Genomic DNA, 27,537 nt, shown 5'->3' with positions numbered 1-27,537 from the left:
TGTGTAGCCTGTCGAAGAGAATATCATAGTCTGGCCGGAGGGCATACTTGAGATTCCGCTCAATGGAGTATAATGCATTGAGATCATCATGCGGTTCCATCTCATTGCGTGGGCAAATCTCGACTAGTCTGATGAGATATTGGTCAATGAGTTGTTCCACTTGAATGTCATCGACATAATATTCTTTCGCCAATCCAAGAAGTAACTTGTTCCGATCATTCCTTGAGAGAGTCAAGTAACCCTTAATGGATGTTAAAGAAAAAAACCTCATCAAGACCATATATATATACCTAAATGATTATATATATCACGACTATATTATGCCATTACCTCTTTGAAGTCATTCAAAACAGAGTCTAATGCCTCGTTCCCACTAACTGAGATCGCCAAGTGCATTTTCTCAGAAACTTCATCAAAATCCTTAACCGCATTTCTAGTTAAACCCACGTTTCACATTTATATTTTTCTTGACTAATCATAAAAATATTACGTACTCACCATAATTATTGCAATTAACTAGAAATATGTACCTTCCTTTGCTACACACATAAAGGTAGTCGAAGTTGTTTGGGTACCTCTGTCAACCATAACACACGTAATTAGAACTTAGAAGACGTCGTCCATCGCTCAACCTTTTCAGTATGAGCTTTTGGTTTCCGTCTAGATATTAGAATTACAAAACGTTCGGTGACTTGAAAAACCATAGCAATTCCAGTGAGGATTCAGAGAGAGCACTTACTGTGAAAATAACGTTCTCATTTGATGGCGTTTTGATGATGCCTTCTTTCTTATTAATACTTTTTTCTTTGTTTAATAATCCAAAAAAAATCTTCTTCATCGTCCTTTTGGAATAACGAAGGGCTTTTTCATGTGGTAGTATTTAGTGTTTGAAACTGTAAAAGGAAAAAAAGCCGGACTTGAATTTATGGTTATCCATTAAATAACGAATTATGTAAAAGTTGACAAAAAAAAAAAACACGAATTATGTAAAAATCACATTTTCACAAACAGATAAATATCTTGCATAACTGTTTTAAAAAAAGTTTTTATGATCACTATCACATTAAAAAGTCAAATTAAAACCCAAATTTAGAATTTATTTCCACATTTAGCTCCTCTCTGACTAGGTAAAAAGTGGGGAGGGTTGTGTGGAGGAAAAAAAAGCCAAGTCAGAGAAGAGCTAAATGTGGAAATAAATTCTAATTTTGGGTTTTACTTTGACTTTTTAATGTGATCAGTGATAGTAAACATAATAACTTTTTTTTTAAAACAATTATGCAAGATATTAATCTGTTTGTGAAAATGTGATTTTTACAAAATTCGTTATTTAATGGATAAGCATAAATTCAAGTCCTTTAACAAAAAAAAAAAAAAAAAAAAAAAATTCAAGTCCGGCTTTTTTTCTTTTACAGTTTCAAACACTAAATACTATCACATTGAAAAGCTGTTCGTTATTCCAAAAGGACGATGAAGAAGATTTTTTTTGGATTATCAAACAAAGAAAAAAGTGTTAATAAGAAAGAAGGCATCATCAAAAGGCCATCAAATGAGAACGTTATTTTCGTAGATGAAGTACGAGCAAGGTGTTGATTGGTTCTTCCGCTACCTCCCGCAAACGCAGTGTTTGCGGGTGGTAGCAGTTGCTAGCGATTGGTACCAATCACACAAACCGCTCTCAATCGCTTCAAATCGCTTCCAGCCGCTTCAAACTACTGAATTCCAAAAGCTGCTTCCCACAAGCGTTTGCGGTTGCGGGCGTTTGCGTTTGGAATTTTTTTTTTTTTGAAAAAACTTGAAACAAATCAATGATAATGAATGTTTTTACCTAACTATTTTATTCATTAAGGATGGGAGAAAATGAAGTACGGATACGATTGAAAATATTAAAAAATAAACAATTGGAAGAAAATAAGATTTCAATTAGCAATAACCCGGAAAACTTGATGTAATAAATTTAATGGCACATCGCACATAAGTTCAAAAAAATCTAAATAAATATAACATTTCATCAGAAATTTAAGAAAATAAGATTATTTGTGAAAAATATAAAAACAAATCACGAGTGACTCTTGTCAACTCTCGTTTGATCATTACTACCGATGCAAATACTGCCCCACATAACTTATTGAGTGTGTGAGATTTAAGAAAGAAGATCTACGATCTAAAACATATGTTTAGTCATTTATCAAATTACTTGATTAAAGTTTTGGTAAAAAGCCAAATGCATAAAGTAATAAGTATTTCACTACAAAATTTATTGTTTTTTAAGTAATTAGTTTAATATTTTTTTAATGAATTTTAATTATAAATCAAGTTTAATAAAGTTTTTGATATTTTAAAATATTTATATAATTATATATCACACCCGCTGGTCAACAAGTCGTAAACCTCCCGCAAACGCACCAATTTTAAACCGCTAAACCAGTCGTTCAAAACGCTTAATAACGCTTGAAACCGCAATCACCCACTTCTGCAATCTTCCGCAACCGCAACCGCAACCGCAGCGTTTGAACCAGTCAGGCCCTAAGTGCTCTCTCTGAATCCTCACTGGAATTGCTATGGTTTTTCAAGTCATCAAACGTTTTGTAATTCTAATATCTAGATGGAAATCGAAAGCTCATACTGAAAAGGTTGATCGATTGATGGACGACTTCTAAGTTCTAAATATGTGTTTTATGGTTGACAGAGGTTCCCAAACAACTTAGACTACCTTTATTTGTGTAGCGAAAAAATTTACATATTTCTAGTTATTTGCAATAATTATGGTAACTACGTAATATTTTTATAAGTAGTCAAGAAAAATTTAAATTTGAAACGTGGGTTGTTTAACTAGAAATGCGGTTAAGGATTTTGATGGAGTTTTTGAGAAAATGCACTTGGCGATCTCCGTTAGTCGGAACGAGGCATTAGACTCTGTTTTGAATGATTTCAAAGAGGTAATGGCTTAGTATAGTCGTGCTATATATTAACATAGGTATATATATATGGTCTTGATGAGTTTTTTTCTTTAACATCCATGAAGGGTTACTTGACTCCAGGGGCAGACCTATTAAGGAAGTAGTTGGGTCATCTGACCTAGGTAAACTAGATAAATAGTTTGTTTTTACATGTATTTACATAAAATTTTAGTAGCACAGATGGTAAATTCTGTACTGTTGACTTCCCCATACCCGAGTTCGAACCTCCAATATGACAAAATTTTAGTTTTTTCCCTGTAACTGACCTCCCTCAATTTTTATCCTGGATCCGCCACTGCTTGACTCTCTCATGTAATGATCGGAACAAGTTACTTCTCTCAAGTGCAACAACTCATTGAACAATATCTCATCAGACTACTCGAGATTTGCCCAGGCAATGAGAGGGAACCGCATGATGATCTCGATGCATTATACTCCATTGAGCGGAATCTCAAGTATTCCCTCCGGCCAGACTATTATATTCTCTTCGAGAGGCTACACAAAAGTTCCGGAGGAGTCAAGTTTTTATGCACTCTCCAAGTAGAGACATTCTATCAATGCTCACGTAAGTACAACTGTCCACACGTTTTTTGTTAGCCTACCTAATGAACCTTGGTAAATTCATCCTATGTAATTGGAATATATTAATTGGGCATAAAACATCATAGTTAATTATTATTTTTTCTTATAAAATGGAAATATTATGATAAAATCATGTTTTCTAAATATATGACCCAAATGATCTCTATAGGTTGTATTTTTAAGGATTTCATACCAAAAAAGGTGTTTGGAAACTAATTACAGTTGCTGTATTGAAAATGGACAATACTTAGGTTCACTCCTAGGGTTGAATTTCTTTGTTCACTTTCTTATAAAATAAAGAAATAAACTCTGTATACATCATTGTAAAATTAAAAACATAAACTGCTTTTCTATAAACCAAATCGATAGATAATTTCGTTTTAATAGTAAAATATAAACCCTACTAACTCATTTGTAAATCCAAATCGATATATAATTTGTTATAATTGTAAAATCTAAACTCTAATCACCTCATTTGTAGACTTATAACGACATATAATTTTTTTCTAATTGTAAAATTTAAATTCTGACCATTTCATTTGTAAACTCAAACCGTCGATGAAGAATGTCAAAGGAACTATGGGGTGGCTATAATTGATAACTCTATTGTAGAACAGGTTTGTAACCTTTCCTTTTGTGGCACTAGCTTCTTAAATGTTATGTTCTGACAGGAAATTATATACTCACGCGCTCCTGGGAAGCATGGGATTGCAGTGAGTATTTTATCCACGAGAAGCTAATGGTAAACTTCATTTCAAGGAATAAGGCACCGCTTACTTCGAAGGTGTCGTACGTCAGTATGTGGAATAAGCTTATCTAGGAGTTAGATTTATTTATTTATTTATTTTTTTTTACATTGTCAAACTTTGTGTTTTCAGTATAAGTATTTTACATTTTCTAATTTCTATAATGGATTTATTAAAACAATCTACTTCAAATTCTCTTAAATAAAATTATTTCTTTTTTTATTTGTCTGAGAAAAATGGCTGACAAATTAAGAACCATTTGCTTATTTTACCTTATATTTATTTTAAAAACTTATGTGGACTATTAAAAACTTATAGTTATTTTGCCCAAGAAAAGAAACTGATAGAGCAACATTACAATATGAAAAAGAAAAAACAATATTATACCACTCCGAGTAAAAATTTTAAGATCGAATATATATATATATACTAGGAGTTGTTCCGTGCTACGCACGGATTTGTCTTCATATTTTTCCATAAGTTTAGTTTTTAAAACAGCCAATTATTACGATATTATTTTATACAACCCAAATATCTATATATATATATATATATTTTTAATTATATTTTTGGGTTCTACCCTTTTATTTATATATATTTACAAAGTTAATCCCTAAAATTTTTCCAAAAATAGCATTACATCAGATTTTGTTTACTAAATATTTCACATACTATTCCAACTTAAAAAAAAATACAGCAAAATCAATATGGAAACAGAAATTATGATATATTTAAACATTCTATTTTGTATTGAAGATATTCTTTCTATGAATCTTTTGCAAAGAAAGAAAACAACAATTTGATTACTATTTTGTTTTCCAAAACCTGTGAGCTTTGATTCTTAACGTAAGAAAAACTTCGATTCACATCTATTTAAATATTATAATTAATAAATATAAACTTAATAAAATTTTAAAATATTACTGTAAAATTAAAAATTTTAAAATACTATATAATATGGTTATATAGTAGATAGTTTATAAAAAATGACATGTTGAAATTAATAAAATATCATTAAATTTGTGCTAATACGGATTAAATCCTTATTTTATTATTTGTCAACACTATTAATATCAGAATATTTGACATATAAAAATTAAATTGATTTAACTAAGATTGTTTAAAATAATTAAATCATTAGGTAAAATATGACTTAATCATAGTATATAAATGACTTACTATGTATATAGATCCACTATTTTCTGTTATATTAATTAAAATCAAAATAGAATCTTAAACACTAAACAAAAAAAATTAAATATAACAAACAGATGTTCATAAAGTATATTTCGGGTTAAAAAAATTAATATAAACATTTAGCTGCACAAACAATCAGAAAATTTAGTTATTCCTCTATTTGAAAAACATCCAATATTTAATACACAAATACAATATAAAATATAAATAATAATAATAACTATATGCACGCGGTGTACCATAGGTTAAAATCTAGTATATATTATAATCTTATATCCTTAAATTATTTAATCATCAAATTATTTGTTAAGAGAAAAAATTATTATGTAAATTCAATTGAATTACACTAAATATTTACAGAAACAAAATAACACTTGTGAAAGAAGAGATCATCAAATGATAATCTTTTGGAGCTTGCCAAAAGAAAACTTTACTTTAGTATTAAATTATATAATATAGTAAGGTTTCTTTCAACTCTTACTCTAAGAATCATCATTATATATTAAAATTCTTTTAAAATCAAATACACATACAATTATTTATTTTCTTTTATAAATATTTTAAAATGATTGCATAAATCATCAAAAGATGAACAATAATAAAAATAATTTACATTTTTGGAAAAATTATTCAAGACTTAGTAAGATAATATTTCTTCTAAAGTTAGGAACTTCACAAAAATGGATTATCCGAACAACGATACTATTGTTACCAGTGTTTTGTTGTTTGTTGGAAATTGAATCGAGGATAGAATAGAGAATAAATGTTTTAGTTTTCACATTAATTTGAAAGAGGATGTGTTTGTATAGTAATAGGGTGTTTTTAGAAAACCAAACTTTATAGAATGTTTGAACCTTTAAAAGAGAGAAGGGATTGAGATCAAATATTAGTTATCATAAATTTGCAAGTGTTTCAAAATAATAAGTTAAAAATGAGAAGTAATCTAAACAAAAATGAAAATTGAGGAAAAATAGTGGGTAGATATAAGGCAATGCATAAAATGATGGTATTATTTCAAATTAAAACATAACTGATTATGTTCATAATTTATTCTGAAATTCCTAATATGAAAACTTAGAAATTTTATGTAATTCAAAAATACCATGATGTTTGAAATAATAAGTGTGAATCTAAGAAAATAATTATAGAATTAGATTAAAACATCTCACAATCTTACGTAGTTTCCAGAAAATAAGCTCAAAATTTTAATTTTATATAAACAATTTTTTAAAAAGTTAAACTAATTTACTTAAATAATACCATCCCACCATCTTATTTAAATTTGATTCTGCTTGTGCCTATGAAAATTATATAAGATTCAAACACAGAAATTAAACCCAAAAATTCAAACCTATAAATTTAATTTAATATTGGTTTAGTTCTAAGATGAAACCAACCACACACTGATATAAGGTGACTCTAGATTCTTGAAGGCTGCATATATTTCTTATTAAAAAATAGAGGAAAAAAATGTTGATAGTTTTTTTTTTTGGGTTTTATGGGTCTTTAGTTAATTAGGTCCAAATTATAGTTAATTAGGTCCAAAGGAAAAAAGTACAGGTGTCAGAAAAATAGTTAGCCAAGTGTCATCTCCTTAGCAAAAGTTAAGAAAAACCTTCTCATATTATATAAGATATATCTACATATAATAAACAATTATTCTGCAGTGTACCGTGAGTTCAAACCTAGTTATATATGTGTGGTATTAATTTGAAATCTGGTTACCAATATAACTTATTGAAAATGAAATTTTGATGAATATGAATGAAGTTAGAGACCATGATCACTACGGCACTACCTATGCATTTGACGGTTGCATGCATGATGCATGTAATGTTTGTTCTAGTTAACAAAGAAGATATGTTTACAAAATATATCTTCAACACTATATAAAGCACACAAATAATCTTAATCGTATAATTATTTATAGGAGATTGGTTTTAATGAGTTTCGAGATGGGATGATCAAGAATTGATGTCACATGATCAGTGGAAACATGAATCACAAGTGAAAATTTTCACTTCTCCAAAAACAGCTCGCTCATTGTACTCTGCGTAGAAAAAAATTCACGCTTATTAAACTTTTCAAAAATAACTCAAAACAGAGCAAAATTATTATCTAAACAAACTACCTAGGATGTAGTCGGAGTGGTCACAAATCAAGTAACGTACGTGAAATAAATAAAAAAGTGACTTTCGTGTTTCATGATTCATCAACTATAATGTAAGTAATTGGCTTGGCTTGGCTTGGCTTGTGTTAGGCAGTTCGATCTTCCCAGTCCAAATAGTTTTTCTGGTTTAGGTGATACCGGAGAACGTGGTTGCGTATATTTCCAGTACGTATTGGTTTGAGGCGTGGTTGCGTATACTGCCATCCTCCCGTCTTTTCCCACTTGGCATAGTTTTGCATTTGTTGTGGTATGTGTTCCTTTAATTGTTGTTTTTGTTTCATTTCTATTTATACGTACTTGTTTCAAATTTGAGTATACATGTTTACTTTCGTTGGCGACTGATTAGTGATCACGTGATGAGAACGAAAATGTGTCCAGAAGGCCGAAAACCCATTTAATTACACGGAAATGTGAAAACAAACGTATAATTTGGACATGCGGTTATGCTCTACAGTTATCATCTTATAATCACACTTAACATGAATCATGAATGTCAAACTCATTTGCTGGATTAACACCAAACACTTGTTTTTTTTTTCTTGGAAGATTTCAAAATTTTAAGTTTGATTTGTCGTCGATGAAACCATGAGTAAAGCATGATTCATACTATGATTTTTTTCATAGTTAATGATAAGAGGTATGGATTCATTTCAAATCATGAGCAAAGCATTTGCCACATATAGTGAGGATAGTTCCATGGCTATATCAACAAATATTTACAAATTTCGGTTGCACGTAGTTATCTTTTGCCAGAAGATATGTTTGACTATGTCGTGGTTATATAGTTACAAAAATTTTGTGGCTATATGTAGCTATCGTGCCACAAATAATAACAAGAAATGTTTGTGGTTTTGTATCCATGGCCACAAATTAGACACAAAATAGTTAAGGATTTTGCACTTTCAAGATTGTGTCTTATTTGTTGTACAAAATTACTTAGTCACAACATGTTTGTAGCTAATTTGCGGATGTGGACAATTTTTCCTGTTGTGCGACTCGGTGTTCACAAAAAAAATTCTCGTGCAAATGCATAAACAAAATCCTCCTATAATATTCCTACTTCAATAAATAGAAGATGTGTTAATGACAGTTGCCGCAATATGGGCACTTACGCATCTTGATCTGTTTTCTTAGCGTTAAATCAGGTATTATGAGAATGAACAATATCCTAAAAATGGGCAACAAAGATTTTGGCTTTCATAAATAAATTATTTTGTGACTTAGTAAAACACGGATGATAATTAGCAAATTTCATTATTTATATTCTTACGAGCAGTGAGCATAAAAACCCAGCATACTATTTTTTACGAGCAGTGAGCAGTAACTCATATGCTCTGTATTTGTTTTATTTTATTATTCTTTTGTTTTTCCTGGTGTGGATTGGCCAACGTAAAAGTATTGAGCAAGCATAAGATTCTTGTGAACATTATGTCGTAATAGGCACCCGTCGTGTGTTTTTTCCCCCTTCAAATTATATTGAACGTTTAGGCATACGAACCCAATAGAACGTATGATTTTTTACGTGACTATATCTCTGGTTTGAATCTAGTTAGTAATTACCGTATGAAACGTATGTGTTGTTCTTATTATATAGTAATGAGCTCGAATTTTCAGCCATCGCACGTTATTCATCTTCCTATTACTATTGACGACAAAGGGTAATGCATTTTGATAATTCCATCTCAATACTGATGATAAAGTTGTAATTCATATCATCGTCAAAAAAAAAAAAAAGTTGTAATTCATATCTTTTTAAATTGATAAAGAGGGTTATCCAAAAGCGGCGACTTTGATGAAGTGCGTGAGAAGATGCATTTGGCTATTTCAATGAGTAGAACCAATATGTTGGACACCGTTCTCGATGAATTCAGAGTGGTAAGGATAAGATTTTGTACATTTGTGTGTTTGTTCATATTTACAAGGAATATGTGTCATGTGTGTAGTGAGTGTGTACGGATATATACTCGGGGTTGATGAGTTTTCCTGCATGTGCGTAGGCCTACTTGAGTCTCTCATGCGAAGATCGTAAGAAGCTATTGCTTATCTTGGCCAAAGAGTATTACATCGACAGGATTTATGTCCGAGAACTCATTGATCAGTACGTCAAACTCAAGATCATTAGCCGGACAGAAACACCTACAACGGTTCTCGATGGCCCTTTGAATCGCATTCGGTGGAGTCTTGGACACGCCCTCAGGCCAACATATACCGTGCTTTTCGAGAGGCTAAACCGACGCAATGAAGGGACGAAATTTTTAGGCACTCTCCAATGCGACATTCTATTAATGCTTAGGTAAGTAATTAATTAGGATATATTTTTCCTGTAATATGATGGTTAATTTATTTTCTGTGAAAGCCTTACTTTTTAATTTTGGCAGAAAAGATAATTTGTCGTCCTTGCGAGCATTGGAATCACATCTAAAGGAAATATTTTAAGTGTCCACTGAGACTGTCCAAACTCCGAAGGTTTCACCTTGTCCAATTACTAGTGGGGCCCTGAAACCAAGCAATACAAGTTTGTGTTTTTCGCCCAATTCGATTAACTACCGGAACGGAACGGAACGGTAGTTTAAAGTGGGTATGAGAATAAGAGAGGTGGTGAGTTTGATTCTTCTCACCGGCAGTTGTCATTAAATTTAACTTTTCCTAAAAGTTTTACTACGTAATCAGAAATTTAGAATATAGAAATCAGAAAGTGGTACGCTATATTAATAAAAATAATAATACAGAAATTTAAACATTTTCCTAATATGAGTGAACTTATGTATATCATATTTTATAGAGTTTGAGATTTGATCTAAAGAATTTTTCTTAATGTAATTGCAAACATAAGATTGTAATATAATAAAATTGTATCAAACAATATTATCAAAAATTTAGTAACTACATAAAAAAAAAAATACTGTGTATAAAATATTTCCTGTTTCAAAGTTTAAAGCTATATTAATAGAAGATATGATAACATCATTATTTTACCATTTTATCTATAGTTTTCATATGCAATTAGGAATAGTTTGGTATGATTTCAGGTATAAAAAGTCTATTATCAAATATTTTAGGTTTCAAGAAAGTTTTAAAGCAAAAAAGACCAAAATACAATGAAAACATGTTTCATGACAGATTCAGATCTTTAGAGTAATGGCCACTTTTGAAAACCTTCATGAACTCCTATTTTATTATACTTGGTGTCTATGGAAACCTGGAAGCATCATCGTTCTCCTCAAAGTGTAATTAAGTTAATCTATTCCGTCATCAAGAAGATATGCCTGATTTATTAGAGACGTGTCATAGACCAACGAGAAGAGAAACATCTAGCTAATGGGCTTTAGTTGAAGGCTAGACCAGCTACCATCACGATGGTCTGGTCCAAACCTTCAAGAGGGTCCAGAGGAGTCTTTCGCACTCCTATTCCTGCACTCAAGAAGATAAGACAACTTTTCTCTTACAAACTCTAATCAAAGACAAAACTCTATATATAAATACTCTTCAAGACCTAGAGTTATAATTGTGACTTTATTGTGCTCTTCTTGTGATTGAGTCATGCCTCCAGCAGCAGCCCTAAAGACGACCAGAGACTACTCCACAGCCGTCGAAGCTTCTCTTCTCTCAGCTCCTTTTGGAAGCCATCACCGAAGTCACCAATCTCTTCTCTTTCTAATCTCTTTCATACTTTCATTGCTTTTTGGGAGACAAGTTACTTTTGTGACTGATATGCTCAAATTAACCCTAGAGCTATTCTCTCAAATTAAGAGATCACTGTAATACTTAGGGGTCGAATTCCACAAAGACTCAAGACTACATAATAAATTAAAGAGTTTTATAATTAAGCTAAACAAATTGATTTAAATAAAGAAAAGCAATGCAAAATATTAAATAAAAGCTGTTGTAAATTCAGGGGATCGAAAAGCTAGGTCTAGGGAATTTCTCAGGAAATTATGAATTATTAAATCAGGGAATAAATAGGATTCAAGCAATTAAGAACAGATCTAGAACTCTAAACACTTTTGTAAATTAAATTAGTTCTCACTGCAAATGATATCTAAATTTAAAACCAGAAAATCCAAATCTCTTTGTAAAATTCTAGGTTAAAAATCAGCAATAAAATCAAGTTTAGATTGTTCACAAAATTATTAAATCAAATCTCTTTGCAAGAAATAATTTTGCTCATCAAAAGGTTTTATCAGGAAAATCAATTATATTCTCATATCAATTTATTTTCCTAAAGTATTAATTCTAGATGGCCAATCAAAGATTAATATGAAGAACAACCTATGATGAAGATCTAGCAAGATAATGAATCCTCAATAAACAGATCTAATAATTCATAAAATCCCTATGAAAAACCCTAAACCTAACAAGCAAACTACTCAGACATAATCAATGAAGAACAAGATATCTTTCTGAATAATAAGCAATTGAAATTAAAAGAGTAAGAAGGAGTTTAGAAATTCTTCTCTCAAAGAGTTCAGATCTCTCTCCAATAGCTCTCAAAAATCTCTTAGGGTTGCAGGAAAAATAAAACTTGATAGAATATAACTTAATGGTTTGCAAAACCTAAAAATACTATATATATGTCCTAAAACACGTCAGGGACTTGTGTTGCAATTTTGGAAAACTTTGGGGCAGATTTGTAAAACTTCCAAAACTTTGTTTTTTTCTCGTTGGCAACAAGGGTGTCGATCAATGCCATATAGGTGTCGATCGATGCCTTCTCTCATATTCGACTCCAAGCTGATTTTCCGAATTAAAGCTCCAAAATGATCCAAATTGCTCCATTTTGCTCCATCCATGCCAAAATCCCAGAAAACCTGTTAAGACTCAAAAACATCCTAGAAATACATCAAAAGACACTAAAAGACTCTTTATATCATGGTTAAAAAACCACAAAAACCATGATATATCAACTCTCCTAGACTTAATCGTTGCTTGCCCTCAAGCAAAACATAAGCTTAGACATGTGAAAGAGGTTTGAAAACAGGGAACTCACTCAATTGCAGATTATTCTTATTCATACTCTTCATTTACCTGACTCAAGAACTTACTTCTTATACTTAACCATGATAAGCATCAACATTCCTTACTCAAATCCCACAATCCTTTGGAATCTCTGAAATCTCCATTGTCATCTCATTAGTCAATATTAAAGCACAAATAAGGTGAATTCTTACCTTGGGTGTATTGATCAGTGGCATATGGACTCTCTTCAGGCCAAGACTTTCTTCTTACATCTCCTTTCTTCTCCCTTTTCTCACTTCCAATTTTTTTCTTTTCTTATTTTTTTTTTAAAAAGCACTGAAGGGAAGAGAGAGGGGAGACATACTTTGAAAAATTGCACTGTCTTGTATGGCCTGAAGAAGAAGTCTAGTCCACTGATTTCCAACCCCAAAGTAAGAGATTAAGTCCGGTTAAAATCCTGATAAAAGTTGAGACAACGTTAGATCAATCAGATATCCATTGAATAAGGCTCATAGTCTTTCTAAGCTTCAATTCTGAGATCAAGCATAAACAAATAATCATTAGAGTGTTAGCCAAATAAGAGAAATCATTAGTCAAGATCATAATTCCCAAAGATAAAAAGAAAANCCAGTGTTATCAAGTAAGAGGAAAACAAAAATAAAAATAAAATAAATCAAAATCAAAATCAAAAGAAAAAGAAAAACCTACCAGTGGGTTGCCTCCCACTAAGCGCTTGTTTTCAGTCATTAGCTTGACTGTGTTGGAGCTCAGGCATCCGGAGGAGCAGAACATGGCATTGAAGTCCTCTTCATCCAAGGTGGTGTATAAGCTTTAGGTGCATGAGGTCTGCCAAGGATGTTAGAAATAGGACCAGGGCGGGATGTAGGTATGGGAGGGTATCTTTTCTGTCCTGCAAAATCATCAACAGAAGAAACAAGTGCTCTACGATAATCTCGTGGCTTGGTTAACTGCAAAACAGTTTTTATCTCGTTGAAATTCTTGTTGATGATAGGAGGAAGTTTAGGAGAAAGAAAAGCATACCTTGGCCTTACCTGAGGGCTCTGGAGTGTGGATTGGTGACTCTTCTGTTTGGGAACAGGTTTCTGACTTGGAGCATCAGTTTTGGACAAGCTTTGTCTTGGTCGTGGAGGGGTGTCGATCGATACCCTCTTGGTGGTGTCGATCGACACTGCTTCTGATGCTCGTAAATTTGCTTCTCTGTAGCTTATCTGAGCAATCTTCTCAACAGAAAACGTCTGTCCATCAATGGTAGGAGCTCTCCTCAGTTTATCCATCTCAAAACTCATACTCAAACCATCCACATTCAGTGTTATGTGTCCTTTCTGCACATCTATGATTGCACCAGCTGTAGCCAAGAAAGATCTTCCTAAGATGAGAGGATCTTTAGGCTCTTGATCATACTTCAGCACCACAAAGTCAGTGGGAATCATGAAGTTGCCAACCTTAACTGGAATATCCTCTAAAACACCTTCAGGAATTCTTCGGGAGCGATCAGCCAAGATAAGAGAAATCTGAGTTGGCTTGAATTCTGTCATCCCAAGTCTCACAGCAACAGAATGTGGCATCAAGTTGATGCTAGAGCCAAGGTCACAAAGTGAGTGAGAAAACCTTCCTGCTGAGATTGAGCAATCAAGAACAAAGCTTCCAGGATCTGGTAATTTCTTAGCAGTCCTACATTGAATGATTGCACTCACTTCCTTAGAGACAACCACTTCCTGCTTTCTCTCCTTCTTCCTCTGAACAGGCTGGTTCAACAGAATTGCACTAACATCCTTAGTTAGCAAGGCTCCTTCTTCAGGGCTCAAATCATTGGATACCATTCTCTTGACATAGCGTTTTAGTGGTGGTCAAAGCTTTACTGTATCAATCAATGGCATCTCAATCATCACCTTGTCCATCATTGCCTTGCATCTAGCTTCCTCAATCTCCTGCTTAGACTTTCTTGGCTTGGGAAAAGGAACCTTAGGCTTGTAGACCCTTTCAGCAGCTGGAACCTGAGATTTTGCAGTTTCTGGGTTCGTCTGAGAGGAGTGTCGACCGACACCTAGGTGGTGTCGATCGACACCATCATCTAGAGTTGAGAGATTTGACGATTTTTCACCCTGTTCTGCAGAAACAATTTCAACATCATCTTCATCCCTCACAGATATGGCATTACAAGCATGCTTGGGGTTTGATTCAGTTCTTCCAAGAAGAAAACCCTCTTGCCTTTTGACGGATCCAGCTGTTTGTGCAACCTGACTTTCCAGCTTCTTGACATGAATGTTCAAAGCTTCAAACTTCCCATTAAGATCAGTGTATACATTGTCAAGTTTCCCATTGAAAGTCACTGTCATTTGCTCCTGACCTTGCAAAAGCTGCTCAAGCATAGCTTCCATCTTACTATTTTTAGCTGTTTTTGGAGGAGGAGACTGATATGAATTGTTGCCATAAGTCCTTGTGTACCCAGTGCCTTGTTGCTGCTGCTGATACTCTGGCTTGGAAGTGTAGCCTGAAAAGTTCCCACTGTAAGGCCTGTTGCCTTGCTGATTACTGAATCTCTGACCCTGATTTCCGTAGACAAAGTTGACATCGGCTTCTTCATTCCTTGTCTCAGGTTGTGGCTCAAATGTCTCAACTTCAGCAGCAAAGTGAACTGACTTCTTGCCCACAAGGAGATTATGCACTGAATCCAGCTTAGCATTAACAGAAGCTAACTGGTTTGAATCATATCCTCCGTGTAATCTCTTCCTTTCAGCATCTGCTCTCTTAGTACTATTGCTAGCAGCTAAGTTCTCAATCAAACATTCAGCATCTTCTGGAAGTCTTGTCTTGAAATTCCCATGACTTGCAGCATCTAAAGCCAACTGATACTCCCAGTCACACCCTCTGAAGAAGATACTTAGCAATTGAACCTTTGAGAACCCATGGTGTGGACAGTCCCTTTGGTAAGCCTTGAATCTCACCCAAGCTGCTTTGAAAGCTTCATCTGGTCTTTGCTTGAAAGAAGACAGCTTGATTCTCAACTCATCTGACATTGCATCATCATAGAAGTAGTTGAGGAAAGCCACCTTGACATCACGCCAACTTGTCAATGATCCAGCTAGCAGCTGTTTCAACCACTAAGATGCCTCTCCTGCAAGTGAGTAAGGGAAGAGTTTGCAGAAGATGTAGTCCTCAGTCACCCCATTAGCCTTGATGCTAGTCACCAGATCCTCAAAATGCTCAATATGGTCCAAGGGCTTCTCATTGGGCAAAGCAGAGAAAGGTCTCTGCCCAACTAGTTGAAAGTACGCAGGTTTCAGCTCAAAATCGTTCCTCTGGAATGGAGGAGGAACAATAGCGGACCGGTTCTCATACACAAGATCAGCCCGGTTGTAGTCAGCAATGGTCCTGATCAAGTCTCGGTTGTGCTCCTATCTTCGAACCGGGTTTTGGACGTGGTTGGCAGCTCCACGTATGTCTGCTGCAGGTGGATGTCGATCGATGCCACCTGGTTGGTGTCGATCGACACCAAGATTCGGATCATCAACGACACCAGCTTGCTGGTTCACGACAGTCTGCTCGTTGACAACAGGTTCAACAATCACGTTTCCTTCTGCATCAAGCTTTTGGCCCTGCTCATTGCGCAAGTGGCCCTCTTGATCCCTCAAAACACCAGCCTCATCATGCATCAGAATGATCGGATTAACCATCTTCAGAGATTTGGCTGTTTTTCTGTTCTCACGCTCAAGTTTTCCCAACTTTTGGTTTGACAAATTCACAGTAGGACCAGACTTGTTGCTCCTTGTGTGAGGTCTAGGAGGCATGCACAAAAACAAAAACGTGTAAGTAGAAAATAAAAAGAAAAAATTTAGACAAAATCTAAAACTCAAATCTAATGGTAGATCAAAGAGTCCCCGGCAACGGCGCCAAAATTTGATATGCTCAAATTAACCCTAGAGCTACTCTGTCAAATTAAGAGATCACTGTATTACTTAGGGGTCGAATTCCACAAAGACTCAAGACTACACAATAAATTAAAGAGTTTTATAATTAAGCTAAACAAATTGATTTAAATAAAGAAAAGCAATACAAAATATTAAATAAAAGCTGTTGTAAATTCAGGGGATCAAAAAGCTAGGCCTAGGGAATTTCTCAGGAAATTATGAATTATTAAATCAGGGAATAAATAGGATTCAAGCAATTAAGAACAGATCTAGAACTCTAAACACTTTTGTAAATTAAATTAGTTCTCACTGCAAATGATATCTAAATTTAAAACCAGAAAATCCAAATCTCTTTGTAAAATTCTAGGTTAAAAATCAGCAATAAAATCAAGTTTAGATTGTTCACAAAATTATTAAATCAAATCTCTTTGCAAGAAATAATTTTGCTCATCAAAAGGTTTTATCAGGAAAATCAATTATATTCTCATATCAATTTATTTTCCTAAAGTATTAATTCTAGATGGCCAATCAAAGATTAATATGAAGAACAACATATGATGAAGATCTAGCAAGATAATGAATCCTCAATAAACAGATCTAATAATTCATAAAATCCCTGTGAAAACCCTAAACCTAACAAGCAAACTACTCAGACATAATCAATGAAGAACAAGACATCTTTCTGAATAATAAGCAATTGAAATTAAAAGAGTAAGAAGGAGTTTAGAAATTCTTCTCTCAAAGAGTTCAGATCTCTCTCCAATAGCTCTCAAAAATCTCTTAGGGTTGCAGGAAAAATAAAACTTGATAGAATATAACTTAATGGTTTGCAAAACCTAAAAATACTATATATATGTCCTAAAACACGTAAGGGACTTGTGTTGCAATTTTGGAAAACTTTGGGGCAGATTTGTAAAACTTCCAAAACTTTGTTTTTTTCTCGTTGGCAACAAGGGTGTCGATCGATGCCTTCTCTCATATTCGACTCCAAGCTGATTTTCCGAATTAAAGCTCCAAAATGATCCAAATTGCTCCATTTTGCTCCATCCATACCAAAATCCCAGAAAACCTGTTAAGACTCAAAAACATCCTAGAAACACATCAAAAGACACTAAAAGACTCTTTATATCATGGTTAAAAAACCACAAAACCATGATATATCAGTGACATCTAGAGATGTTTCCTTTGAACTCTTTTTGTTTATTGAATCTTTTTTTATGCTATTCTTAATAATATAAATGTCGTTTCTTTGCATCATGAGCGACTAATTTATTTGTTGGGTTTTATGGGGTTATTCAAGAAGAATTCATGGTTCGTTTTAATTAGGTTGTTAGATCTTTATTTTTAGATCTTTATTTCTTTTGGGACATCTTAAACAAAAAAAATTAAACTAAAAAATTGTCCTGCAATATATCGCGCGGATCATAATCTAGTATGTCATTAAAACTGGTATCCAAGAGAACACAGGAGCCAAAAAGGTAAGCAATATGACCAAATTGTAGTTGATGTGTTTAAAATTAATTGGGTAGATTGTCTTAATTGGATAGCTTCTCCTTTGGTTAGCATATTCTAAATGGAGAATAGTAATTGAGAGTTAGATGCAAATAAGACCATCTCCAGTATCACCTTCATTTTAAGGGGAATAAACCTTTAGAATAAAAGTTTGAGGGTCACTTTGGAGTACTCCAATGGTACACCCTCAAATTCATATTTAAAATTTTATATATTTACATTATAGTTCACAATATTACTAATAAGTAGTTATAATGATAAAAATTTCATAGAAATATATAAAACATACAATCAAAAAAATTATATCAAGCAATATTAATAAATACAAAACCTTATATGATGGGCCTGTTCGTTTTCGAGTTGTGCGACTCTTAGTAGCGACTTGTTACAAAACGACTGAGTTTTTTATTTTTTATTTTTTAAAGCTCGGTTGTGTTGTACATATCAGTAAATTGGAGAAGAAGATACAATAATACAGATCTGCAAATTTCTGGTAATGATAATTTGATTTGGGTTTATAGATTTTTTTGGGTTTATAGATTTTTAAAATAAAAAAATCAGCGATAGTCGCTACTTCAAAATAAAAGGTTGGTTGGTATCACCGTTTCATTCAGCGATTCCAAATTTCTTTGATTCTAGTCGCAGCGACAGAGATTTTGGAGAATAGAAAAGAGATAAAGAAAAGACGAAGAAGATGTGAATGTAATTTTTTGATCGCCGGCTGCTGTCGCAGTGAGTCTCCTAAACAGGCCCGATAAACACAAACTAATATATAATTTTGTTTAAGACAAAAAAAATACAAGATATAAAATTACTCAATATATTTATTTCCATAATGCTCACATATATGATTAATTAGTGTGTTTTTAAGAAATTATGATTAATGTTACTGTTGTATAATTTTTTAAAAATGGTATATCTTTCATATATTAATAATTTCAACTTTAATTTAGTGTGTTTGAATTTATATAGATATCTTTCAAATAATTGAATTTAATAGAATGATTTGTAAGATATATAAATTATTAGAATTTAAATAAAATATGTGAAAGATTTTGAGGGTTTCAATAGTGCATCCTGAAATTTGAGTTCACTATTCAACTCATTAAAATTTAAAGGTTCAATATATTAGCTATAATTTGTGTTGAACTGTTGATGCTGTTGGGACTAAATGTAAAGTCTAGGCTTCTAGCTTAAGTATATTGGTAGTGAGTTCGAGATTTCTTGTTCGGTGTTTATGGATCTTTAATTTGCTTATCTTACAATTGATAAGTGACGGTTTATGGTGTGGAGCACAGGTTGATATGATGAGAGGGCAAAAGACAGACCGAGTGGAGGTGAGTTATAGCCAGAAGAGTTGAAAGCCATGGATAACGTTTTACCTGCCAGGTAAGTAGTAAAATAATTGAAATTTGTTTAACTGTGTATTTGATTAACCATCAAACAAATTGCGATTTTTTGAAGATACGAGGAGACAAGGGAAGATGATAAATTGCCGAATAAGCCAGAGGGCTTCAGTGACATGGTTGTAGAGGTACTGTACGTTGAAAATCTACCGAAGAAAAAAAACAGTAACCATTGATAGTATTTTTGAGATTAATAACACTTTGAAATTTTGGATTTATGATTACAGTATGAATTGAAAAGGCATGATAAAGAGAAGGGAAGAAGAAGAAGAAGAAGAAGAAGAAAAAGAAGAAGAAGAAGAAGAAGAAGAAGGTTCAAATTCTTAGCTTTTAGCAGAGAAGAAGGATGGTTTCATGAGTATGTATACGGACCTTCTTGAAAGAGTTAGAAAGGTATAATCAAGTTTTAGGAAGTCTCAATGGCTTCCCACTAGCAGCCTGAGGCAAAGTGGTTTGGAAACGTTGACAAGATTAGTATTATTTCCTATATATAACCATCAAGGTCCATCACTCATTGAATAGAGAGCTACACCGAGGATATTCTAGTAATTTGAAAGTCCTTTAAATAATTCACTTCATAACCAGAGTTCGTTATAGGACATCATTATCCACTAGGCTTTTGTTTTTTTGTGTAAAGAGATATGTTCGTCTCGAAATGTCAAAAGACAAGATCATTATGTTTTCCTATGAACTCTCAAGCTCTCCTATGGATGTAAACAAAGAAGAGATCCCAGAAGTGAAAAATATTTTTCAATCCGGAGAAGATGAAGAAGAAACTTCTTTAGGCAAGAGAAAGATAAGTAAGTTGTTCTATTACAAAACTCATACTCAAGGTTAACGTTGTGTTTCGTCTACTAAAACTGACTCTAATAAGATCGATCACAATGATTTTTGATATTGACAGATACGATTATTAAGAAAGATGATGAAAGAGAAGTAAAGAGAATAGCCTTCTCTCAAGAACCTCTACAAGAAAAAGAAGAAGACATTGATATGATCGAAGAAGATACAGAAAGAGAGGATCATAGAGTTAACGACAAGGTCATGGAAGATAATGTTCTTGAAGAAGAGTATGTCGTTGACTTTGGTGGATTCTTTTGAAACTTGTCTTCTCAATGATGACCTCTACGTTGACTTTTTTCGTTTCTTAAGATTTTGCTTGATTGCTTCTTTGTCATGTAATTATATGTATATATATGAAATGAAAAAAAATCTGATTCCTGTCTCTTTGCATTGGTCAAAATCAAAACTAGAGACACACAAAAATGTACAATTTTGTAATCATCTTCACGCATCAATCTCTTCTTGGTTTCAAAGAGTAAAACAACTGATGAAGCCTTTTTTTTTTCTTTGGTTTTCAAGACATGTTCGATGAATCGGTTTGATCAGGATCTGTCTGAATCTCATGTGCAAGTTGTCTTGTTAAACAATCTGCTCGTTCATCGTGACCTCCTGCAAATGTATAAACTTTGAAAGCAAACTGAAATGCCCTCCACATCCTCTTAGCCCTCTCTGCTTTCACATTATTCATCTTGCTTTCTTCACTGTTCTTTGCTTCCTCGTTTGCTTCTCTCCTCTCCTAGAAAACATAAAGCGTCAATCAATCATCCTCAAGAATCAGTTTCTTGCTTATGTATATATAAATACCTTTAGTGCTAACTCCATGCAATTTGATGAAACATCAACCATTGTTTCTTTGACTTGAACAAGAACTTCGAAATCGATGTTAATGTTGTATCTCTGAAACATTTTAGCATCTTCGTCTTTTGTTCGCTCAACCGTTTCAATCTCTCCTTTAAATTTGTTGAAGTAACGTTCTATCTTGTCTAGAAGATCGTTTAATGGAGGTTCAATCTTCCAGTTCTTGAGCTCAACTAAAATCCCATCTAACTTCTTGTACAAGGCACCTGCTGTTCTTATTGCTTCTAGTTTCTTTTCAGGGAAACCTTCAAACCTCGCGAGAACCTAGATAACCAAACCAAAATTTACATCTCAGCTAGAAATCGCGAGCCGATTCAAAAAGAACACAAGGAGAAAACATACTTGAGTTTCATCAGTTAGTTTCTCAAGAACAGATTCCACTTTGCTATGAAATTCTAGCAATTCTTTCATGTCTTTTGTCCGGAAACTTTGTATTGAAGATTTCAATTCTTCAATTGATTTAGCGTATTTCTGAACATCTTCTTCGATTTGTTGGAAATAACTTGACCTATGACACAAATGAATGAGTTAGTAAACTCAAAATATAACATAGATATGACTTGTGACGCAAGTCATTTACCTCTTTGTCATCTCTGCAAGTGCATCCGCCATTCCTGATCGTGCACCTTTAACAGGAGATTTCTCTGGAACATTCTTTTGCCCTTTACTTGCTTTTCCTGTTTTCCCTTCAACGCCTCGGCCTTCAAGCTTCCCTTTGAGAACCCAATAGAGATTTGCTATTTGTGCTGATCTTCTCAGTTTGCTAGTTGCTTTCTTAGCACGCAAAGATCTTACGCTACCTGGTGGTGCTGGAGGTGCCGGCATTGAATTTTGTCTCGGAAATTGACAAAAAGCTCCACTTTCAGATGATTTTGACGTAGGTGGTGGCGGTGGAGGAGCCGGAGTTTTGAGTTCAGACTGTGGTGATGGAGGTGGGGGTGGTGGTTGCGAGGGAAGAGTAGATTTGTCGTTTAACATTGAGGCCATTGGTGACGGCGATTGCGGTGATGGAAGTGGCGGAGGTGGAGGCGATCGAGGTACTGATTCTTCTTCTTTTTGAGAATAGTCTATTGAGTTAGTCTCTGAAGTTGTGGTTTCACTATGGTCCTCTGTTTCAAAACCTACAAGATGATGCTCTGTTTCAATCTCAGGCTCTGTGTCAGAACCATCGATGTGATTATGTTCTTCAATCTCATGCTCTGCTTCAGTCTCATGCTCTGTTCCAGAACCTTCCCTATGATCCTCTGTTTCAATATCATGCTTCTCTGTTTCGAAAACAGAGGAATCATTATCTTCTTCTTCTTCTTCTTCCTTTTCTACTAATGATGTATCACTCTCTTCGTTTTCTTCTTCGATACTAATCTTCATCTCATTAACACTCTCTGAGTCTCTTTGTGACAAGATCTGCATAGCAAACCGCTTCAAATCAACAGGGCTTAACCTATCCAAAGCTTGAGCTCTCAAGTTCCAAAGACTTGGAGATGTTGAGTTACTACTAGACATTAGCATTGTCCCCGGAAGTACTGATCTTGGTGTTAATGGAGATGGGTAAAAAGAGTTGTTACTTTCTGAATAAGAAACAGATCTTGTAAAGCTTCTTCTTGCTTCCGATGAAACACCCTTTGGTGTAAAACTCTTTCTTCCTTCAGATTCATGATCCATCATACCGAACCTTTCTCTTGTCGTCTTGATTAGTCCATCAAGAGCTGCTAATACATGCTCCACTGTGCAAACATTTTAAAAAAAACTTAGTCTATAATATGTTAACCAAAACACTCAACTAAATAGTGTGTTAGTAAACAAACCTAAACGATCAGACTTATTCTTGCCAACACCACTGTTTTTGTACTTGGATCGATAAATCCAGTCACTATCCATAATCCAAGAATCCCCAATAGCTCTGAGATCTTCATAGAAGAAAATCAACATCTGTTTTTGGGGCATTTCTGGGATTAACAAGACTCATCAAGTAAACAAATGACACTAACTCAAGAAATTGTTATTTTTATTTTTTGTTGTTGTTGGGATGTTTTCAAAGTAACTCAAAATCTGTTAAAAATCATATATGTGTGTACCTTATCCATGTCAGCTCCTTCCATTACAAAAGATTGATTAATGGTTACAATCTCAGGAGAAAGCTTTTGTAAATCCTTCATTGTTTGTGTTATAATCTATAAACACTCAAAAACATATAAACAAAAACAAAGGTTTTAGCATATATATATATACACTCTCAAATAAGGATGATCATAGAAACTGGACACAAATGTGTTAAGGGAAAGGTTTGTTACCTCGGTGACAGATAGAGAACCATCAAGAGAAGGTAAATCAATCATATCTCTGAAAGCAAAGATGTTCTTCCTTAGTTCCACCATCAAGATGAAATTTGCCATACATTTTGGCGAAGAACCATCCGAATTGTTATTTTTCGGTGGATTCACTTGATTCTTTGCATTCTTTGCCGATATAGGAGATGCCGCCCCACGGGGAGTAGGAACATGTTTTGTAGAATGCAAACTCTTTGGAGAAGCTTCGACAACAGAAGATATTTGTGAAGCTGTGCGTTTGATCTCTTTATTATTCTTTTTCTGATCAACATTGTTCTTTGATGTTGCTGTTCGTCTAAATTCGTGTTTTCCTCTAATAAGCCTTTTTAGAGCTAGCCCTCTTGCGACCTATTAAAAGCAACATTGTAAAGAGGCAAATTAACACAAATGCATGCAAAAGTCAGTTAAAAAAACGTCTAATTTATATTATAAAAAAAATGTTTCAAAATATATACGTATAATAATAAAGGCGTAAAATACAAACACGAAGTAAATGTAAGAAAGAACCATTGATGTTAACTTTATTTGAAGACAGAAAACAAAACCTGCAACTTTGTGATCTTTCGACAGAAGGTTATCGGCGTGAAGCCGCAAAGCCTCCCGCTTGACATTGCGAGTTTTGAAATCGAAAAAAAAAAAAAACGATTTCTCAACCAAAAAAAAGGGTTGAACTAGGAGAATCCATTAGAAAGAGATTGGATTCTCTTTCTTAATTAATATTTTTTCAGGAGAAAGAAAGAAAGAAATGTGTTTTATTTTTGTTCTTTCAACCCTTAAAAAAAAAAAAAGAATGGAAGAAAAAATCGGAAACAAAATCAGTCTGAAAAATCTTAGAATGTATCCATATCTGTCTCTATCTATCTCGATTCCTAACCCTTTTGGTTTATTATTAGAAAGTTTCGAATGATAGGAATCTTTGACTATTATTATCACTGCTGTTAATTCTATATTAAAACACATTGAATTCTCCTGAAGGTTATGCTAAATTTTGTAGGAGCAGAGAGTACATATCACATTGAAGTTTAGCTGTTATTCTTATGTTTCGTAAGACCTTTTTATAACGGTTGAAAATAGATAGAGTCCTATCATTCATCTCTCTGAAAGCAAAGATGGCTAAATTTAGTTTTTTTTTTAAAACAAGATTGATTTCCAAGCGACCTAAGAACGCTTTTTTCTTAAATTAGATTTACTAAGTCCAGCTATCATTCAAATCGACTTTACAAGTTGAAGAGATATAAGTAGAAAAGCAGATGATCGAAGGGTTCATCTGCATAAACCTAAATCAGTTTCTTGACAAAGAAGCAACCCATTCAAGTGTGTGGTGTGGATTGAGTCATAGACCCTTATTAAATATGACAAGTTGGCTCAGTAGTACTAACTCAAAATAAAATTGGGTAAAACATAAATAAATATGGAAGTATAAACAACTACTATGTAGTAATCGTTATAACGACTAACGAGCTATATATAATATGATGAGTTTTCACAGTAAGCTGCTCACATCTTATTACAGTCCATGCATAATGCATCTTCTGCTCTTCCGTGGCAGGGCATAATCTGACGGACCATAATTACAGAAATATAAATTCATCCAAACCTCTAATGACCAAAAAAAAAAAAAAGAAAGAGGTCGATTGAAGGAATTCAGAAATTAATCGATTTAGACAATTATACAGCAAGTTAACTTGTTATTTGTTAATTAAACATATATCATGTTCTTGCTAAGAATTGTAAACATTACTCAAAACGAGTGTCGTAGACTCGAATGCTTAACTTTTGAGTTTTGACCTTCAACATGAAAATTTATAAGTCAAAATTCGAATTATACAGCGATGCAAATTCTTTCGTCACTCGACATGGATTTGAATGGCCAACGTCATAATGACTCAAAATGATGTGTGTAACCCACTGAGATGAGATCTTTAGGTGATGAAAACCCATTCTAAATTCTCTACAGGTAAAGAGGCTCGAAACCTCATACACCATCATTCTCCATGAGAACTTTTTAAAAATGAAATTAGCTGTATTGATACGAATTTTCCACACCAAACTTTATATTATAAACGTAACTACACTTTCTGCCCAATTATGGAAACAGTCAAACAGAACACACATATATCTTAATCGATGAGCTAAACAACTTATGTAATGGGCGGATCCACATCATAAAGAGGTGGGGCACGTGCCCTATACTCGTTTTTAAAGTTTTGCTATTAACATCTCCTCATTAGAATCTTTAGCTCAGATGGTAATTGTTTCCAATAATAAGTATCAGGTCCTGAGTTCGAATTTTAATTAGCACTTACTTTATATATTTTTGTTTTCCTTTTGGCCAGTTTTATATTTATTGGAAGTTTGTTTACCTATGGCATTTTCTTAAATAAAACTATATGCAATTATTTCTATTTTCACTTTATTCACATTTCTTTTATTACAAAGTAGACATATATCTTAATTTTTAAAAATATAAGTAATAAACTATTGAAAATATATTATCTCTTTTGTAGTTAATTTATTTTTTTAGGTTTGAAATTTGTGTGATATGATAAGATAAATAATTTTAAATATATTACAAATATTTATATTTTATAATGAATTATAAGTTTGTAACTGTGTATTTTCTAATTAATAAATTAAATATGTATCTAATTAAGCATAATCATAAACCAATATAAACAATACTTTCAAAAAATTTGGCTCATTTTTTGCACTTCATAGTTCATATATTAGAATATATTTAAAAATGCAAAATATATACTTTAACATAAAAAATATATATATATATATATATATATATTTATTAACTATATTATTTAAGTGCCTCATACCAAATATTGTCTTGGATCTGCCACCGACCGAATTTGAATACTTGAAAACAAAAATAAAAAAAAAACAGAGTCATGCATGAGACGAGAGAGACAGAGGTCTTCAATGGCGGCGAATAGGTTTTCTAGATGATCCTTTGGATTTCCGTGGATCTCTTTCCTTTCCTTCTTCTTCTCAGCAGTAATCATCGTACGCATCATCGCAGCTTTCTCGTCCTTCTCTCTCTTCCTTCTCTCTTCCTTCTCCCTCTTGGCCTTCTTTTCCTTCTTCACCTTCCTGTGAAACTCAGGATCAAAGATGATCCAAGTGTAGTTCTCCACGTACTGAATCAAAAGAGTCTCGTCCACCTTGTTCTCGGCGTTGATCATGTTGCATTGAGTAGAGAAATTAGAAGAGTTTGTTCTTATACTATTGTTGAAGAGGGATATCATTGCAAAACTCATCATACCGCCCTATATACAAATTGGTGCATCCGTGCATGCATGTATAATTAATTTTTGGTTCCTTGTATTAATTGTCAATTTCGGTTTGATTTAAAAAAATCCTAGATATGTATGAAAACCAATGTATGCGTTAATTGTGTATACATTATATATGTATCATGACTTATACATTAATACATACATTATGTATGATACATATATAGCATGCAACGTGGAGTGTAAATAATGTATATTTACTTGACTTCATACACACACACACACACTAGAATACTAGCTAGATGTACATGTAAGAATGGTGAAATTTCCATTGGCCCTTGGCTTTTAAATATTCCAAAAGTACGTCTCTCAAAAGGCCATCATATTGACCAAGCTGGTCTACTTAAAAATTAGTTAAATAATACAATTATGTCATTACGTCGCCATCTAAATTTACGTTTCACATATAAAAAACACTCATGTCACGATGGAAAATGTAACAAGATATTTGGTTACTCTCATTTAATATTCAAAAGTACATGTTCTATGCATACAGTCTTCGATAAACTTCCATGCGTTCTTAGAAATTTTATTTATTTTACTTTAGAGTTTTAATAGTTTGGGACCAAATTTACAATGCTATATATAATCCTACAAAAGGACAAAATAATTTTTTATCAAAGTAATAATAATTCTTTGTCATCTCTTAAAAAATACGTATCAGCCTTATCTAGCTCTTGATAGATTCCAATTAAGTATCATAAACTAATTTTACGATCTCTTCTGCCGTGAGATATGATAGAACTATA

At 33.3% G+C, this 27,537-nt stretch overlaps 3 protein-coding genes across 3 annotated transcripts; 2 read left to right on the top strand and 1 right to left on the bottom strand.

Annotated features, from left to right (window-relative positions):
• LOC104716247 lies at window positions 8,966–9,949 on the top strand. The gene is made up of 4 exons (XM_019229697.1): window positions 8,966–9,160; window positions 9,247–9,310; window positions 9,419–9,527; window positions 9,650–9,949. The coding sequence occupies exons 2-4, from the start codon at window positions 9,249–9,251 to the stop codon at window positions 9,947–9,949; spliced, it is 471 nt and encodes a 156-aa protein (XP_019085242.1). The 5' UTR covers window positions 8,966–9,160; window positions 9,247–9,248.
• LOC104716221 lies at window positions 20,042–20,681 on the top strand. Its single transcript, XM_010433611.2, has 2 exons — window positions 20,042–20,255; window positions 20,360–20,681. The coding sequence occupies exons 1-2, from the start codon at window positions 20,111–20,113 to the stop codon at window positions 20,554–20,556; spliced, it is 342 nt and encodes a 113-aa protein (XP_010431913.1). The 5' UTR covers window positions 20,042–20,110; the 3' UTR covers window positions 20,557–20,681.
• LOC104716230 (uncharacterized protein At4g04980) lies at window positions 20,788–24,223 on the bottom strand. The gene is made up of 8 exons (XM_010433619.1): window positions 24,029–24,223; window positions 23,448–23,831; window positions 23,232–23,327; window positions 22,962–23,085; window positions 21,737–22,880; window positions 21,499–21,664; window positions 21,103–21,420; window positions 20,788–21,034 (listed from the first exon to the last, which is right to left on the bottom strand). The coding sequence occupies exons 1-8, from the start codon at window positions 24,092–24,094 to the stop codon at window positions 20,813–20,815; spliced, it is 2,520 nt and encodes an 839-aa protein (XP_010431921.1). The 5' UTR covers window positions 24,095–24,223; the 3' UTR covers window positions 20,788–20,812.

Source organism: Camelina sativa, chromosome 2 (genome assembly GCF_000633955.1).
Source record: "Camelina sativa cultivar DH55 chromosome 2, Cs, whole genome shotgun sequence".
In the NCBI taxonomy this organism is placed as follows: Eukaryota; Viridiplantae; Streptophyta; class Magnoliopsida; order Brassicales; family Brassicaceae; genus Camelina; species Camelina sativa.
Note: the sequence above shows the minus strand (reverse complement) of the source record. Positions and strands in the feature narration are given on the sequence as shown.

Coding starts and splice junctions, on each gene's coding strand:
- LOC104716247 (XM_019229697.1), top strand. CDS start 9,249: ATGAGCTCGAATTTTCAGCCATCGCACGTTATTCATCTTCCTATTACT. Junction 9,311..9,418: donor ATTACTATTGACGACAAAGG/GTAATGCATTTT, acceptor AAATTGATAAAG/AGGGTTATCCAAAAGCGGCG. Junction 9,528..9,649: donor TTCTCGATGAATTCAGAGTG/GTAAGGATAAGA, acceptor GCATGTGCGTAG/GCCTACTTGAGTCTCTCATG.
- LOC104716221 (XM_010433611.2), top strand. CDS start 20,111: ATGTCAAAAGACAAGATCATTATGTTTTCCTATGAACTCTCAAGCTCT. Junction 20,256..20,359: donor TTTAGGCAAGAGAAAGATAA/GTAAGTTGTTCT, acceptor TGATATTGACAG/ATACGATTATTAAGAAAGAT.
- LOC104716230 (XM_010433619.1), bottom strand. CDS start 24,094: ATGTCAAGCGGGAGGCTTTGCGGCTTCACGCCGATAACCTTCTGTCGA. Junction 23,328..23,447: donor GTTCTCTATCTGTCACCGAG/GTAACAAACCTT, acceptor GAGTGTTTATAG/ATTATAACACAAACAATGAA. Junction 21,665..21,736: donor CTTGCAGAGATGACAAAGAG/GTAAATGACTTG, acceptor TTTGTGTCATAG/GTCAAGTTATTTCCAACAAA.